General features: G+C 43.7%; 1 protein-coding gene across 1 annotated transcript in view; it reads left to right on the plus strand.

Moving 5' to 3' along the window:
- The first annotated feature begins 9,740 nt into the window (after positions 1-9,740).
- Positions 9,741-16,821, plus strand: part of MTAP (methylthioadenosine phosphorylase) — a 33,577-nt gene continuing 26,496 nt past the window's right edge. The window contains exons 1-2 of the mRNA XM_075020300.1: positions 9,741-9,860; positions 16,056-16,142. Of these exons, the coding sequence (XP_074876401.1) occupies positions 9,837-9,860; positions 16,056-16,142 (111 nt within the window). The 5' untranslated portion in view covers positions 9,741-9,836. The remainder of the gene's footprint in view (positions 9,861-16,055; positions 16,143-16,821) is intronic.

Genomic DNA, 16,821 nt, shown 5'->3' on the forward strand with positions numbered 1-16,821 from the left:
CTAGACATATTAGCTGTGCATTTTAGTTTGATGCTTGGGTTTTTTCCTTCCATAGTCATTATTTTCTGTGTCTCATATAGAAAGCTATTATCATGAGGCTAACTTCATCCAAAAGTCTATGACGCAGCTGTTAATAATACCAAAGATAAAGGAGCACTTACTGATGGCTTTCAGATGGGTTTGAAGCTACTCTGTTCCCACTGAGTCAGTAGCTCTTTGCCAAAAGCTTTTGAAATCCCCCACTTCTCTCCTGACGTTTTTTTAAACTAGCACCTTTTTCACAACAATAGTAAACAGCACATTCAGACCATCAGTATGTACACCCACACAGGATAGCACTGTGCCCTGCCTGCTCACACATCAATTTATAATTATTTTGTTATTCTGCCAGTCTTTCTTTATTCTCCCAGTCAACCTTCCTTTCTGCAATTCAAATGAGTCATGGGATCATGCAACCTGTTGCAGTGTAAGCAGTTTTCCTACATATTTGTTGAAAATGGTTTCCTTAGAGTCCCACCAAAGGCAGCGACTTTAAGTACTTTCTAAATAGGACATTGAGAATTACTTCTTTAGATGTCTCTTCATTTAACAGCTGAAGTGCCACAGCTCCATAATGCATCCTCCAGCAATATTTTTGTCTTTTAGCTCCTACCTAGATCCATAAAATGTGGTATATGCTGTTTCAGGACTGCCAAGAAATGCTCTTCAACCATGTGGTCTCTCAGACCGTACAGCTCTTAATTTTGCAGAAATCCCAATCACAGGCCCACTGCGAACATTCCTACTGGGGCCCATGGTATGTCCATGCAGAGCATTGTTTCCTCTAGCCCTCTGCTCTTTCTTCATGGCAGGACTATCAACACATGAAGCTTCTTTGTGGCTGCAGGGTTTTAAACTGCTAACAGCTTTAGACAGTTTGCTAAAGCTTGTTAAACTCAAATTATTTTGATAATGCATTATAGTAACAAGACAAATCAATTACCCCAGCATAACCCTTCCCTTTTCTTCATCCAAAGATTTGTATTAATTGCTTAGAAAAAGATGATCTTGTTTAAATAAATCTACTCCTATTAAATCAGAAAACAGGAAAAAAAGACATTTTTGGAAGCACAGTGGTGATTCCACAGGGCTCACAAACCTATTAAACAGTTCATTCTATCCATGTGGCGTTTTAGGCTCCTAAAACTCTTCCCATTTCATTTTATTCAGGCTGATTAGAGACAATAGTCTTCTGCTGCTTTCCTTCTGCTTTCCACAGTTGTTTGAGAATTCTCTGGAGTCATTAAAATTTAAATCTGTTCATATGCATTGTCCCAAGGAAAGTTGGGGAAGCTTTGGCAAAATCCTTTTCTTAAGCAGGGAGGGGTGCAGACAGTTCAGCTGTTAGGAGAGCGGAGGGACAATGAGTGCACAGCAGCAGCAGGACGAACTCTTATTGTGACTGAGCTCAGAACTAGGATTTGGGGCACTACAACTTGTCATTGCTTGAGGAAGCTCAGTGGCTGTAAACTTAGTCTGGCTCAGTGAAAAAAGTATGGGATAGGGAGTCAGGAGATCTGGATCCTGTTTCTGTATTTTCATTGCTCAAGTAGCTTCAGTTGCTTCTGTTTCTGTCTCATGTCCTCTCTGCCTGTTTGGATCTGTGTAAACAGTAAGCTCTCTGAAGCAGAGACCATCTCAATACATGCTGTGCAGTTACAAAGCACTGCCTTCACAATTAATAGTACTTCTGCTTGTCTACACTAAAGAGTTTTCCTTGCAAAGGTACACTGGTGGCTACAGCAAGGCATAGCTTCAGAAGGGAGACACACTGCAAAACAATACTCCTGTTAATCATGTTCTACTTACTACAGCAGCTAAAAAAGAGCAGCAAAGGATATTGATCCCAAGAACTGTGATTATTACCTTATAGCTATCTCCTAAATCTTGCTCAAAGGCAAAGAGTGGAAATTAGATAGACTTTTCTTCATAGACAAAATTTCAACTTCTGAAAACTCCTTCTGTCACATGAGCATCTGATAGAGATGGCCTGTCACAATCAAGGAGTTGTTTTCTTTGTGCCTGAGTCTGGGTGAGACTCATATGCCTGGGCAGTGATGTCTGAGGATGCACCTCTGTGTTCCCTTGAGACCCAGAGAATTCTCCTAGAAAAGGCTTTTTGGGAAATTCTTTCCCTTCTCTTTGCAGACCTGACCATGGCAGAACTACTCACTGTGATTGCACTGCCCTTCTCCTCAGGTTTGACAAAAGACTCAACCTGTAGTAAGGACAACATAGAAGTTACTCTGCAGGCTCTGGGTGATGTCTCTCTTGGCATTTGGGATACTTTGGTCTCATTACAAGGTGTGCAGGCCTCTCCCCATTAACTGATCACCTACACAGAGGCCTGAGCACCAGCTGAGGTCTTCAGTATTTCAACTCCCTGACCTCTTTATCAAGCCTTCAGCCTATCATCTGTAAGTAGTTTTCCCATCTCGTTTGGGTGTTGTTAGGAGAAATAGTTTTCAAATATTGCACATTTCTCAACTACAATAAGATGAATGCCATACACATAATGGATACCAGCAGAGATGAACTCTTTTTTCAAAGCATTGTCCTCTTACTAAGCTGAAAAGTAGTATGTCCTTTGATTTAAGGGGTTTATTTTACTCCTCTTATTACATTGTGTTAGTCACCCTATGATGAGCCCAACTAAAATATTAGCTATAAACTTTATTTAAAAGTCAGCTTCAGTCCAAAAATTTTATAATAGTTACTGAATTAGACTCTTTTTTAAGTGGTCACCTTCCTAAAAAGCCTATTTTATTATTTTGGTAGATGGCAATATAAAGAAGACATACAAAACTTTTTCAGGTAACATGCGTAGACCTAATTTTTGGTTGCTGTTTAAAGCTGGATGATGAGCTAGAATATGACATATATATCCAGGCTTAACCAGTGTTGCCAAACAGGCTACACTAGCAAAGAAACGGCTCATGCAAGGAAAAGGAGCTATTCTGCTGCTAGAGCCAAAACACGTTGCTAAAGGACATAAGCTGTACCTGCAATGGACTCACACGAAAGAGTGATGTGGGTTTTATTTGGTGCAGCGTAGCCAGGTGTTGGCTAGAAGCACCAGCAAACCTCAGGACGAAGCGCTGCATGCCCGTGTACCTATTCACCTCCACAGAAGGAGTGCCGGACCAGGGGTCTAACCATAGAGAAACGGGACTGCGAGCCCACTTAATGGGAGCAGGCAGAGGCACAGACGAGGTGAGGATCTGGCCCCGCTCCCGCAGCTCACCATCCGCAGCAAGGCTGTGTGGGATGGGCATGTATCAACTGAAGGGTGCGGGAGGCCAGCAGTGCGTACCTGCACGCCTGCCTCCCCAGGCAGTCTGCGTCAGACGCCCCTGAGTCAGCACGCCTCCCGGGCCAGTCCCCTGGGGTGCCATCTCCCGCACCTAGCTTTTAGTCATCAAAGTCATGCAGAAGCAATGCCTGAGCACAGCCAAGTAAGGCACCTGAAGTCAAGACGGAGTCGAAGTGGAGTTATGGGTAAACGAAATAGGTCTGGGGTTCAAATAACTACACCTCAATGTAAACCAATGGAAAACTTATGCCAGTCTTTTTCGTTCTTCCCCTTTTACTATCTGTGCGATGGATGTAGAGCTAGGCTGATACACATGTTAAAAAAGTTGCTGGAAGTAGAAGCATGTGGTAGATCAGCAAGTTCCAGCAGAGCCACATGAGAAGGCAGCTCATACTATAGCTCATACTATAGCTACCTAGATTAATTTTAAAAGCACTTCTACCCACAGGTGATAAGGATGCACTCATGTACTTCATGCACAAAAACCAATTAACTGGTATGGGGGCAGTATTAGGGAGAAGGGCACACCTTTAATTCCAGCACACCAGTGCAGCTAATCGTCAAAATAATACTCATTTTCTGTAATCATTTCCTACATGATCTGGGGTTCCCTTTTCTCTGTGGCATCATTGAAGATAATGGGACTTTGGGGCCGTACGCTACAACCGGGAAGAAATTCCTGCCTAATTGCAGCATGGATTTTATTTTCTGAAGTAACTTGTGTCAGTAACATCAAATGTCAAGGTTCTGGACCCGATTATCTTATCTTGTAGTAGATTTTATATACATGATCTCATACAGTGTTGTGTTTTTTTGCATGGAAGCTTTCCAAAATACTACATCAGTAAATTACCTGTAAGCTGAAAAATTCTCCTTTCACCTGCAACGGGCAGTTGCTTGCTCTGTGGACTGTGCAGTCTTTACTTCATTAAGGTTATTTAGTGCTCAAGGAGCACACCACAGCTTTGAAGCTGGTGAGGTCAGCTTCTCCATGGTTTCTCCTTGAGAAAAAACATGCTAGGGAAGGCGTTTTCTGGTGCTTCTGTGTTGCTAAAATGGTCCCTTGAAGATACTTCCACTTGTTGCAACTAAGGAAAAAGCCAACTGTTCATTTTGCAAATGGATGGACGAATGTAAAGTATTACAGTCCCATAGCAGAGTCAATGTGAAGACAGCCATCTTCACTTCAGCTGTTGATAAAGGTTGCTTGAACTTCCTCAGCTAGACTTTTGTTGGCATGCTTTTGAGAGTTCACACACCTTTCTGATCCACAGGAGAGCTGTAGAAACACTGAACTCTAGGTAGTGGATCATAATAAACAGCTGGAAACTTGACGTTTTCACATATTCCTGAACATGATGCTTGGATGCTTCCGTACAGTAGCCTTTATTTATGCTTAAAAATTATTTGCCCTACCCACAGTAATTAATTTTTCTTTGAAGTCAGTTGAAACCTTTAATTATTACTTTGGGGACAAGGTCCAACAAATTGTTTCCAGTATACAGGAGAAAATGTAAAGTTTACATGGATTGTCCAAGAAAAAGCCAGTTTCATAGTAAGAGCATATGGTAAAAATGGGCTTCCTCTTTGAGTAGGGTCTTGGCTGATACATAAGGACACAGGGGATGCTCTTCTTTTAATGTGTGTGCAATATTCCATCACTATTGAAATAGATTTTGTTAATTTGTAGGACAGAAACAACAAAGTCTACAAGAAGTACAATAATGGGAACTCTCAACACTGGAATCTGCATGAAGGAATGCAGAAAGAAAACTTCACTGAGAATTTATTTTCCCCTCTCTTCAGTGCTAATGTTGTTTCTTTGAAGTACTGTTAGCAAAAGCAATTCAAAGCTCAGCTATGTGTATGCAGTAGTTATTTCTTTACAGCAACTTTTGTAAAAAAAAATAGGACCTTTTACCTTGATACAGTGCTTTTCATCTTCAAAGCATTTTCACAAATACACTCCAGCTAATATGAACTCCCCTTCAACATAGTTAAGGTTGATTATAATCAAGATTATGACTTTACAGGAGGGACAGAGTTTAAATTACATAAATGCACAAAAGTATTTGATGTCAGAAAAGGGAGTAAAACTCAAGGGTCACTATCTCCTAATTATCTGCCCACAACACTACAGCCTCTTCTTCCAACCTTGTTTGCACTGTGAAGAATTATCTTCTTACACATAGACTATTTTCTATATTTAACTAAATAATATACTACTTGTGTCATTAAAGTGCTTTTTACACAAACAAGAATGTTTCTGTTCATTTGGCCAAGATTTCACAACTCCGTCAGGCATATGGCCAAAACTGCTAGGTAGTTGCAGGGACCTTAAATTGTCAGATCTTCCCATCAGTACTTCTAAGGACAGGGTTTTCAGGTATTGACAACATGTGGACTTTCACCACAATTCTCTTGAGGCATAAAAAATGACACTTTACATTTGAAGGGCCTTAACCTTGTGTATAAATCGCTTATTTTCATCTAAAGGTACTTTTGTATTTTTTGAGTGGTGTAAGTTGTAAATGACACTTAGTTCTCAACACATTATTTTAACTTAATCCAAGGAAACACTGTCCATGAGGCACAGCCACCTGAAATACTGAGACATTAAAGCAGAGACTCCAAGTCACTGCGCATTTATTTTTGAAAAAGGGAAATGAAACTCCACTAAATAACTCATTTTTATTCAGATAAATGGATTTACATTTCATCATTTAAAATACGAAGTACCAAGCGCACCCTCTGGGAAAACACAAAGCTATCATTTTATTTCAAGGTTTTCTGCAACACCATAAATGAATTGTGAACTGAAATTGCAACTTCTCTAGTAATGCTGTAACCAGTGTCTTTTTAATGGTATGTGTTCATCCTAAACATCCATGTTCACGATGTTTTCCTGAAAATTATGGTGGTGCTTTTGGTGGGGTGGTGTTTGATTATCTGCTTCCAATTTCAAATGGCTGCTGTAGAAAGCTGACTACTCACTATGATAAATACTGCATTAAGAATTTCTAGATTATAGTTTACTAATGAACAGTCACTGAAGTGGACCCTATCTCTCAGTCCTATAGCAGGACTTTCACTTGAAGCTATTAAAAACTGAGTTACCAAAAGCATATTGTCTACAGAAATGAAAGCATTTAAAAATATTTCACAAAGCACTATTTCTTACCTGTTATTTAACAGTTAAATCATTTTGAAGGCTTAAAGGCATGTACGGCTCGACCTAAGTTATAAGCTGGTGTAAGTAATGGGATTTCACTAGCCGTTGATATACAGTGAGCTCACTTGAAGGAGTGCAAAATTTCATATTGATACAGGTTTTCCTTACTATTTAATGGCTAAATTGAAATTAGCATGGTATTAAACTTGAAAAGGTACTTAGTTTGTCTGCAAGAATCCAGTTTTTCAGCTCCTTTTTCTGAGTACAAGCTGTCCACCCACTGTCTAGAATGTGCAAAAACAGTGGCTCAGACTAGACATCTTCGGAATCCCCATCTAACGAAGCTTCTTTTGAGCTTCCAGCTCAACATTTCTTGAAGTACTTATGTCATTAACAATTCATCATAAGCAGGCTTTTCTGCTTGCTGTTCTGTGTTCAGATTTACCCTGGAGATATATATATACCTTTATATAGACTAATACTCCTATGAAATACTATAGTTACAGAGTCCATAAGCATGAAGTTGGAAAGGTGGTACCTCTCTGGACAGCTACAATATCAAACTCCCACAGAACAGTCTGTGCAGGAACAGCTACCACAAGTTTTAAATGGGACTAAGAAAGGACTCTTTTAAGTTATGGTCCCCAAGAGTTCAAATAGTGAATATTTTCACACTATTTAAACAAAGTGAGTTCTCATATTCAAAAAGAAGCAAAAAACAGAACCAGAAAAGCAAAAAGATTGCACATAGTTCTAGTAAAAGATGAATACTGCAACACAACTGACACAGCTTTTTATAAGCAGTTCAGTGGAGGAAAACTGTAGTAGAATTAAACAGAAGTAATTGCCAAAAATTATTCACTAAAAGATTCTGTGCACTGAAAGTACAACATGTACCTTCAATAGAAAGGCCAACCTAGAATGAGAAAAATAGGGTAAATTTCAGTCTTTATTATGGTATTATGGCTATACTGCACCAGACTGAAGAAGTGTGTGTACTTCTTTCTCCCTTTGTTAAACTATGATTTTCTGAAGTCATTTCTCATCAGTATAGTCTCACATTTTGAACTGCAGTAAGAAGTCTTCAGCCCCTGTGACAAAAATCCCAGCGGTGTAGGAAAATGTCTAACATACACTGAAGACAAGAGGATAAAGTTTAAAGCTGCACAGAGAGCAAATTCCAGCTGGAATAAAAGTTCAGCTGCTACTGCCTTAAGTTATCAGGAATATCTTTTCTCTGGTATACAATGAACTGCCTCACAGATCTCAGCAGGTTTCTCAGCCGTGATAAAATGTAGGACATATATTCAGTGATGAATCTGAGTCTGCATTTACTAGCAGATGTGTGACATTTTTTAATACACAGGTAGCAATGAGTGGCACTTGAGAATGGAACGTCTGGATGGCTGAGGTCTCTCTGATAGATAAAGTTGCTTTAAAGAAAATCTATGACAAATACTTTCAAAAAATAAATACTTCCAATTAACAAGATACTGGCTATTTCTGAAAGCTCTATATTTGATATTTATATCTATCTATAGTAATATAATACATAAATATATCAAAACTATTGAAGTTTCTCAAAATGTAAGATCGTGTTACAGTAAAATGAATGTTCTGCTTAAATGTATGGACTTGTGGCAACAAGAAAAATACCACAAACAGGACAACTGTAGTTAGTAATATATAATGCTACAGTGTTTATATTTTCATATCACTTGAAGCTATATTTAGCCTGAAGAGCTAAATATACATAGTTTCTATATACATGTACTTCAGAGAGAAAATAAAATTCCTTTTTTTTTTTCAACACATGCTCCAGTTTGTTCTCAGAATCATTTTTGGGCCTTGAAAAGACCACCCTTAATTTAAACCATATTAAACCTCTAAATGAATTGGGTTTTAAGCGAAAACAAACCTCTTCCACTTAAGTTACAAATACCTAATTTATAACTAGGAATTTTCACATAGGTTAGAGCTGGAATTTTGGCCTCATTTTGCCGTTTCTGGCAATCCAGGAGTAATCAGCACTTTTTGCTTCATGCCACTGTTTTCTAGGGCGCTCCCGGGATTTTGCAGTGCTGCTCAGTTCCACCCTCTGTTCACAAATTGAGGAATTTTCGGGGGAAGTCAAATAAACCACAGTGTTTCCAAGAATACGGTAGGCAGTCCAGCTGAAATGTGGACCATCTGAAAGTCAGTTTTCAGAGACCGAGCCGATGCTTAGCATTTTCAGCATGTGCTTACACATTTAAGTAGATAAATTATTTCTATCTATCCACGACATTTGTGGAATACTGTTTTCTAAAACTGCAGCATAACTGGGAAGAGCAGTTACATACCACCTGCTGCAGCATTGCTCCCTTTACACACAGTCAATGAAGACTCCCAGAGGGTCGCATGTAGATGTGCAGATCAGAAGTATTAAAAAGAAAGCAGGATGGGTGCCCTGGCTGCGATTTCAAGAGATATTTAAACACAGCAGCATTCTCGTTGACTTAATAAAAGTACTTCCGAGATGAAAGCTTTTAAAAAAGCATGAAAACCTTCACTGAGGATACATTTCAAGGACGTAGCGACATTTCAGGCCTTACGGACCAGACGATAGCGATGTTTCAAAAGCACGCTGGAGATGTTCCGATAAGGCCACTGGTGAAGTACAGGAACAGCATGTTAACAGAAATAATGGGATGGCAATATCCACTTGCAGAGAGGAGATATCCGGGGGGGGGGGGGGGGGGGGAAGCAGTTATGTCGTATGCTGTGACACAAAACCACGATAAACCAGATTTTACTCCAAGGAGCTGTTCTGCATCGTGCGCTCCTACTCGCTTCCTGAAGAATTCCAGCTGTCTGACTAGCATCAGGCGAAACCGCTAGCGTCGGGCTCGCAGCCGGAGACCGGTCCCTCAGGCGCGGGGAGCGGAGTCCCCGGGCGCCCCGGCCTCTCCCGCTCGGGCCGCAGGCACGGACCTGCCGCGCCGCGGAGCTGCCGGGCCTCCCCGGCGCCTCCTGGGGCCGGAGCTGCCAGGGGAGGGGAGGGAGGGGAGAGGTCGCCGGTGCGGCCTGCCCTCAGCGCGGGCGGGCGCTGCCACCTAGCGAAGAGCGCATAGCAGCGGCGGCGGCACCCGGCCGGCCCTCCTGCCTGCCCGCCTGCCCGCCCGCCGGCCTCCCGCCTCCCGCCCCCCGCGCCGGGGAGCGGGGTCGGCCCCGCGGGGGCGGGGCCGGGCCGGGCCACACGTGGCGCGCGGCGCTGGCGGGCTGGCCGGGTGCCAGCGGCACCGCCCCACGCTTCCCGCCCTTCCCGCCAACATGGCCGCCGCCGCGGCCGTTAAGGTAAGAGTGGCTCCCCGCCGCCATGGTTTGGGAAGGAGGAGGAGGCGGCGGCGGCGCCCGCTGCCACCCACTGCCCCCCTCAACCCCTCCCCGCCTGTCGCCCCCCCGGGGCGCTGCTGTCGCAGCGGGCGTGCGGAGCGGGAGGCCGCGGGCCGCGCCGCTGCCCTGCTGGCGCTGCCGAGCGCGTGGGCGGAGGCGCAGCCCCCGGCCCGCAGTGTCCTTCCCTGCTCCCTGCCCGCCTCCGCCCCGCCCCGCCCCGCCCCGCCCGCTGGGAGCGGGCCCGAGAGGACGGCGGCCCTCAGCGGTGGCGGGCTGGAGAGGAGCCGCCGGGGCGGGCGGGCGCCGGGCCGGGCGTCCCGCGTCCCCCGCCTCCTCCCCAGGCCGCCGCCTCGCCCGGTTGGGGCCTCTCCGCCGCGGGACGGGCAGCCCCCGCGCCTCAGGCGGCGCGGCGCTGCCTCAGGCGGCGGCCCTGCCCGCCGCTAGCCCTGCCCGCCGCTCCCGGCCGTGTCCCGGCGGGCGGCCCGGGCCGTCCCCGCTGGCTCTCCCGCGGCCGTCCCGGAAGAGACGGACCGGGTTTTTTTCACAGGAGAGCCGGAGGCCTCTGCTTCTCGGGGCTTTGCGACCCGGCTGCGGGTGTCGGGTTTCTCAGTGAGAAGAAGCGGGGCGGGTTCGTAACTCTCGCAGGGGGCACAAATCCCGAAGCTGCAGCAGAAGCGAGCCGGTGCAAAAGTTTAGCTTAAGACTCGTCCGTCCCGCGTGTTCAAAAAATGGCTGCAAAACGTGGCGGCCTGCGTCGGACGTGAGCAAGCCAGTTAGGCTGATACTCTGGGTTTGCGTTCTGACCAAAACGTGAATTAGCTTTCTGAGGTGGTGTGACACTCCCGGTTGGTTTGGTGTGTAGAAATTGCTTATAAGCTGTCTTTATTTTACAGAGACAGCAGGTTTATTCTCTTAACTAACTGTTAATTGTATACAGCTTGCTGTTTATCTCCTTTTTAATGCCATCCTGTTCCCCTTCTCATTATCCCTGAAACAGAAGAGAGGAGGAATACAGATGTGTTCATTAGTTGTTAGCTGTCACAAAGACTCTTAGCTCTTAACATGAACTAGTGTTTTAAGACCCTCACATGGACAAGCGTAGACTGCTACTGCACTGATACTTCTGTGTCTTGTGCTTGAACCCATTTGAGGGATTTCACCAAACAGCAGGTGAAGAAAGGCATACACTTAAGTGTGATCATCATTTGGACTCCCACAGAGAAAGGCTTTTGATTTTGTAGTTATTGGTTGTGATAACTTTTTGTTAAGTTTCACTCTTGTTGCTCTTCATGCCAGTGTTTGAGATCAAGTATTTTACTATGGTTTAGTCCATGTTTCATTCCACTGCAATGCCATTTTACTTGAGATTTAATTCCAGATAACCTCAGCTACAGCCTCCGTTAATTTTTACAGGTTATGTCCCTTTGTAGGATGCAAAGTCTGGAACTGAGCATACAGTCTTGCATCTTCTCATTCTTGAGGTCACTGCTAGATGTGACTGTCACTGCCTTTTCAGGAAGGTTGAGACTTTCTTACCTGAGTCAAGTCTTCTCTGCCATTCCTTGCCTTCAGTGCCTGGGCTGCTAGGTGGAAGTAGGCCTCAGGTCCCTTGGCAGAGTATCTTCCCCACTTTGCCTACAGCAGCTGCGTTCCTTCTGATAATTCACTAGAAGGTCTGTAAAGCAGAATTTAATATAGAACCAGATTTTGGAGTCTCCAGCCCCCAGATGCAGCTGATACTCCTGGCGCTTATGTAAATTGGATGAAAAATAATTCTCTTGCAGAGAGGGAAAATTAATTTTAGGGTTGGAGCTGCCAGTTTCAAGTTGGCATTACATGGTTGGAGAAGTAGCTGCTTCAAAAAATCTCTGCTGAGCTAACTTTCCTTCTACTGTAGTAGCTCTCCTGTAAATTACAGTGAGCCCAGCATTTCTCTAGCTGGTGTTGCCTAAGGTGGCTGGAAGGTGGGCCAAACTGCTGCCGAGGTGTCCTGCAGGCAGGAAGAAGGTGTCATGGTTTAACCCCAGCCAGCAACTAAGCACCATGCAGCTGCTCACTTACTCCCTGCCCACTCCCCTGTGGGATGGGGGAGAGAATTTGGGGGGGGGGGGGGGGGAAGTAAAACTCATGGCTTGAGATAGACAGTTCAGTAGGACAGAAAAGGAAGGGAAAATAATAATAGAATATACAAAGCAAGTGATGCACAATACAATTGCTCACCACCTGCTGACCAATGCCCAGCCAGTCCCTGAACTGTGCTGCCCCCTGGCAAACTCCCCCCAGTTTGTATACTGGGCATAACATAATATGATATGGAACAGGCCTTTGGCTCATTTGGGTCAGTACTATACCAGCTACTAAGAAGAGAATTTGCTTTATTCCAGCCCAAACCAGGACAGAATGCAAAAGCAAATTCACAGTAGTCTAGCTTTTTTCTGTGCTGGGGGTTCTCCACCCTGGGAGCTGTGAATAATTTGCCAGCTCATTGCACTGCTGCCATTTCTGACAGCATGGCCGGTGGTGTAAAACCCTGCTCTGGAACTGAATGTTGCACCACAAGCACGTATTGCTGCCACTGCAGCAACAGGAGTAAGGAGCCCAAGAGCAAATCTGAAAGCAACCTCACCAGGCCTATGCTGCTGTGAACAGACCGAGCTCTGCGCTGCCGCAGATCAGGTGTACTGCTTTCTGGTACAGGAACTGTGTGTTACAGCGCTGGATCTGTGTGTTCATAAGGAGCTTAAAGCATTGCAGTTCCAAAATAACTTTCATGTCGTGTAGCTGCTATCTCCGGCTTTGCACTGTTTTCCTCAGTCCTGACAAGTTTTGCTCTGCCAGACATAAAAATTCAGGCAGATGAGCATTCCCTTTTGAATAGTCTCAATCTTAAGTCATAAGACACTAATAAAACAAGCATTATACCAAACTAAAACTAGTTAAGTTATTGAAAGAACCATTTTTTTTCTAGATTAAAAACAAAAGGCAGCATTTTGATCCTGGCTTCTGTCAATGTAGTAATCTTCCGTATTGACTGAATGCATGCATGAACAGTGTTAAAGGTGGTCTTCTGTTCATTTTGAGTTTTATGATTGCTCCTGTTGCACACTCCTTACATGGTTCTTAAGGCAAAAAATTATTCATCCTGAAGTCTGTATAGTTCTCAGGATTTTCATGAGCAATCTAACAATCTGAACGTTTGTGATAAATAAGCAACATGAGTAACATGGGAACAGACCCATCAATACTACCGGAAACAGCGATCTAGGTTTTCCCTAATGCTTTGACTATAATATATTCAGGGTTGGAGTTTGTGCATTTTCCTTTGCACTACTCATCGTGCTCCACAGAGGGGTAGCAAAAGGAAGCAGGAGATTTGTTTAAAACTACTTCAGCTTATCAGCTTTTTACACCATCTGGTGTGGAAAGCTTTCTCAGAGAAGTATTTGATGTGTAACCAAGACCACAGAGCCTCTGCTTGTTGAAACAAAAGGCTTGATGAGCCAGCTAATACAGTGGTTGAACAAATGAGGTCTCTATGAATGTGAAAGTTAAGAAAAAGCTAGAATAAGAGACAGTTGGGTGTGTGTTGTGGAAGGGGGGTGTTGTACATCGAAGTCTGGAGGTTTTATTTGAGAAATTTCCTGTCTTTAATAAATAGTGCTGGAACCGTGCAGTAGTAACTCACACCAGAATGGTTCTAAAATTTTTTTTTTCCATGGTGAGCAATCATAAGCCACGATATGAACTCTTCAGCTTAAAAGTGAGACAAACTTTGCAACAACTGGTCGCATTGGAGGAAAAAAAAAAGCAGTAGCATTTTCTCCATGTGTGATAAGAGGTGACATTATTTTTAAATATAATTACTAAGCCTGAGGTTATGAAGGGCCTGACAGTACCCATTCCATCCAAAGAGCTAGAAGTGTTCTGAACTCAAGAGAAAACTCAACTTGATCGAAAATGGAATTATCCCTAGAAAGACAAAAACAAGATACAAGAAAATTCAGATGCATTTTTCTTTAGGTGGAGTATGAAATCACAGGTGAATTTAGTCTCAGTGAGAATATATGTTTCAAATTACCTTTTTTTCCTTTCCCCTTTTTTACAAAAGAACTAGACCAGATGACCAATGAGCAAAACCAAGACATCAGTAATTACTAAAGCATGACAGATAGGTGGTAATTGTGAGTCACTTCATGCTTCTTCACTACAAGTTGTATCAAAACACAACATGGAACTTTTAACCTGATCTCCTAAGGAAATAAAATAGATTTTATTTAAGTGGCCCTTTGCTTTGCCGTCTCTTTTCCCTTTTGCTTTATGCTTTGCAACTGTTGGTCAATATCATAAAAATTTGGCAAGAAAATACTTGAAATTACTTCATTAAAAAAGTAAGAGGAGCAAGAGTCTGTTAAGTTTCTACTTGGGGAAAGGTTGTGAGTTGAATAAAACCTGACACCAGTACATCTACACAGGAAACAATTAGTGACCCAGCTGCAGGCAAAGTTGAATGAGCACTTACACCTTCTTAGGTACCAGATGACCTAACTGTAAGTATGTGAAGAAACCCAGCAGTACTCACAGCAGGTGAAATTGTCAGCAGATTCTTTTTATTTCACTTGTGAAGATGCTGTTGAGCTGTCCCCCTTTTCAGAAGCTGTGCAGACTACTTAGAGAAATGGGGAAGTTCTTAGATCTTGGCAAGTCAACAAAAATTATTTTGAAAAAAGGTTTTCATCATTTTGTATGTATACTACTATATAGGAATGCCTGGTATTCAGTATGGTGGTTGTGTATAGGACTGATTTTCCTCATGTGAACAAGAAGCCTTTGCTATAATATGCTTTATACAGGTATTTCTCACTCATTAGAGGCATTCCTAAATAACAACCTGCATTTTTATATTGGGAATTATTGTGGTTTAAGCCCAGCTGGCAACAAAGCACCCTGAAGCTGCTTGCTCACTCTTCCCCCCCCCCCCGGCCCTGGTGGGATGAGGAGGAGAAAATATAAAGAAAAGCTCATGGGCTGAGACAAGGACAGGGAGGGATTATTCACCACTTATGGTCACAGGCAAAAGACAGGCTCAACTTGGGGAAGAAACAAAATCAATTTAATTTACTACCAATGAAATCAAAACAAGGATAATGAGAAGTAAAACCAAATTTTAATTCCCCCCATGTCTCCCTCCTTCCTGGCTCAACTCCACTCCTGATTTTCTCCACCTCCTCCCCCCCAGCAGCACAGGAGGACGGGGAATGGGGTTTGGGGTCAGTTCATCACACGTTGTCTCTGCTGCTCCTTTCTCCTCAGGGGGAGGACTCATCACTCTTCCCCTGCTCCAGCGTGAGGTCCCTCCCACAGGAGACAGTTCTCCACGAACTGCTCCAGTGCGACTCCTTTCCACAGGCTGCAGTCCTTCAGTCACAGACTGCTCCAGCGTGGGCCTTCCCATGGAGTCACAACCATCTCTGGGGGCACCCACCTGCTCTGGCGTGGGGTCCTCACTGGGCTGCAGGTGGGCATCTGCTCCCCCACTCCCCCCACAGGCTGGGGGGGGACAGCCTGCCGTCTCACCACGGGCTACAGGGGCATCAATCTCCTCCGGTGCACCTCCTCCCCTCCTTCCGAACTGACTTTGGTGTCTGCACAGGGGTTCCTCTCACATTCCAATCCCCCTACTCACTGCAGGTTCCCCTTCTCAAAACTGTTCTCCCAGAGGCACGACCACCATCACTGATGGGCTCAGCCTGGGCCAGAGGCTGATCCAACTTGGAGCTGGGGAAGCTTCTGGCAGCTTCTCACAGGAGCCACCCCTGCAGCCCCTCCCCTGCCGCCAAAACCTCGCCACCCAAACCCAAAACAGGAATAAATGATGAATTGGCACATCTTGTGCATTTTCCATAGCTTTTTAAATTTGGTATCTTTAAAGAGGAGAATCATAATGTAAGAAATTTGCAAGTGAAATACAGTTGTTTAAAATCAGTCATTTGAAATTTCCTTTCTGGAAAACTGCTGGGCATATTATGTTTCATTGATTTGTAGTCTAGCCCCATCTCAAGCAGAAGATACATCTTGTAGCTGCCTAGTTAGTTTTTCAGATGTGCTGTTAAATGGAGTGTAATTTCAAGAAGACTAATACGTATTTTTCTGTGTAAGATCGGAATTATTGGTGGAACTGGCCTGGATGATCCGGATATCTTAGAAGGAAGAACAGAAAAATATGTTGATACCCCTTATGGCAAGGTCTGTATAACTACTTTTTTTATTACCGAGATTTTTTGCTGTTTCTAAAAGTGTTTGTATGCTTTAAGAATTTTCAGACTGTTAAGTGAATGCATAAAGGAGGTACTGTCACAAGAGTATTTCCTTTTAGTTGCTACATATTGTGTGATTCTTAGTTTGTAGAAACAAGGTGTTACCAAGGTGATGTGCAAAGGAGACTATACCTCTTCTTGTTTGTAGATTGGATGAAATTACAAACTCAGTCCTGAATTTGCAGTCAAGAGGGATAAACCCTGTCTTCAAATTTGTGCTGTTGTGTGATCTGCAGTATGTGTCAGATCGCTCCAGGAAACTTTCTGAATTGCAGAAAACTGTCCTTTGAGGTATATGGGCCACCATTTTCCCTGTAACCACTGAATTATGCTTAACATACCAATGCTCTCCTTACAGTTATGCTTACAAGCACATAATTTGAAACTGATTTGCAAACAAAGCTCTGAAACTGTTTTTGTGGCACAGGTATTCTTGACCAACTCTCCTCCGCATTGCTTCAGCCCTTTTCCTCAGCAAAAGGGAGTGGAGGCTACAGGTGTTGCTCTATACACAGTGCCGAGTGTGTTGTGAGGGGCAATTCTCACCCCAACGCATTTATAGTAGGAACATAAAACACAAAGAATGGGAGAGAGTTTTAAAGGCAGGA

Source organism: Buteo buteo, chromosome Z (assembly GCF_964188355.1).
Source record: "Buteo buteo chromosome Z, bButBut1.hap1.1, whole genome shotgun sequence".
Lineage (NCBI taxonomy): Eukaryota > Metazoa > Chordata > Aves > Accipitriformes > Accipitridae > Buteo > Buteo buteo.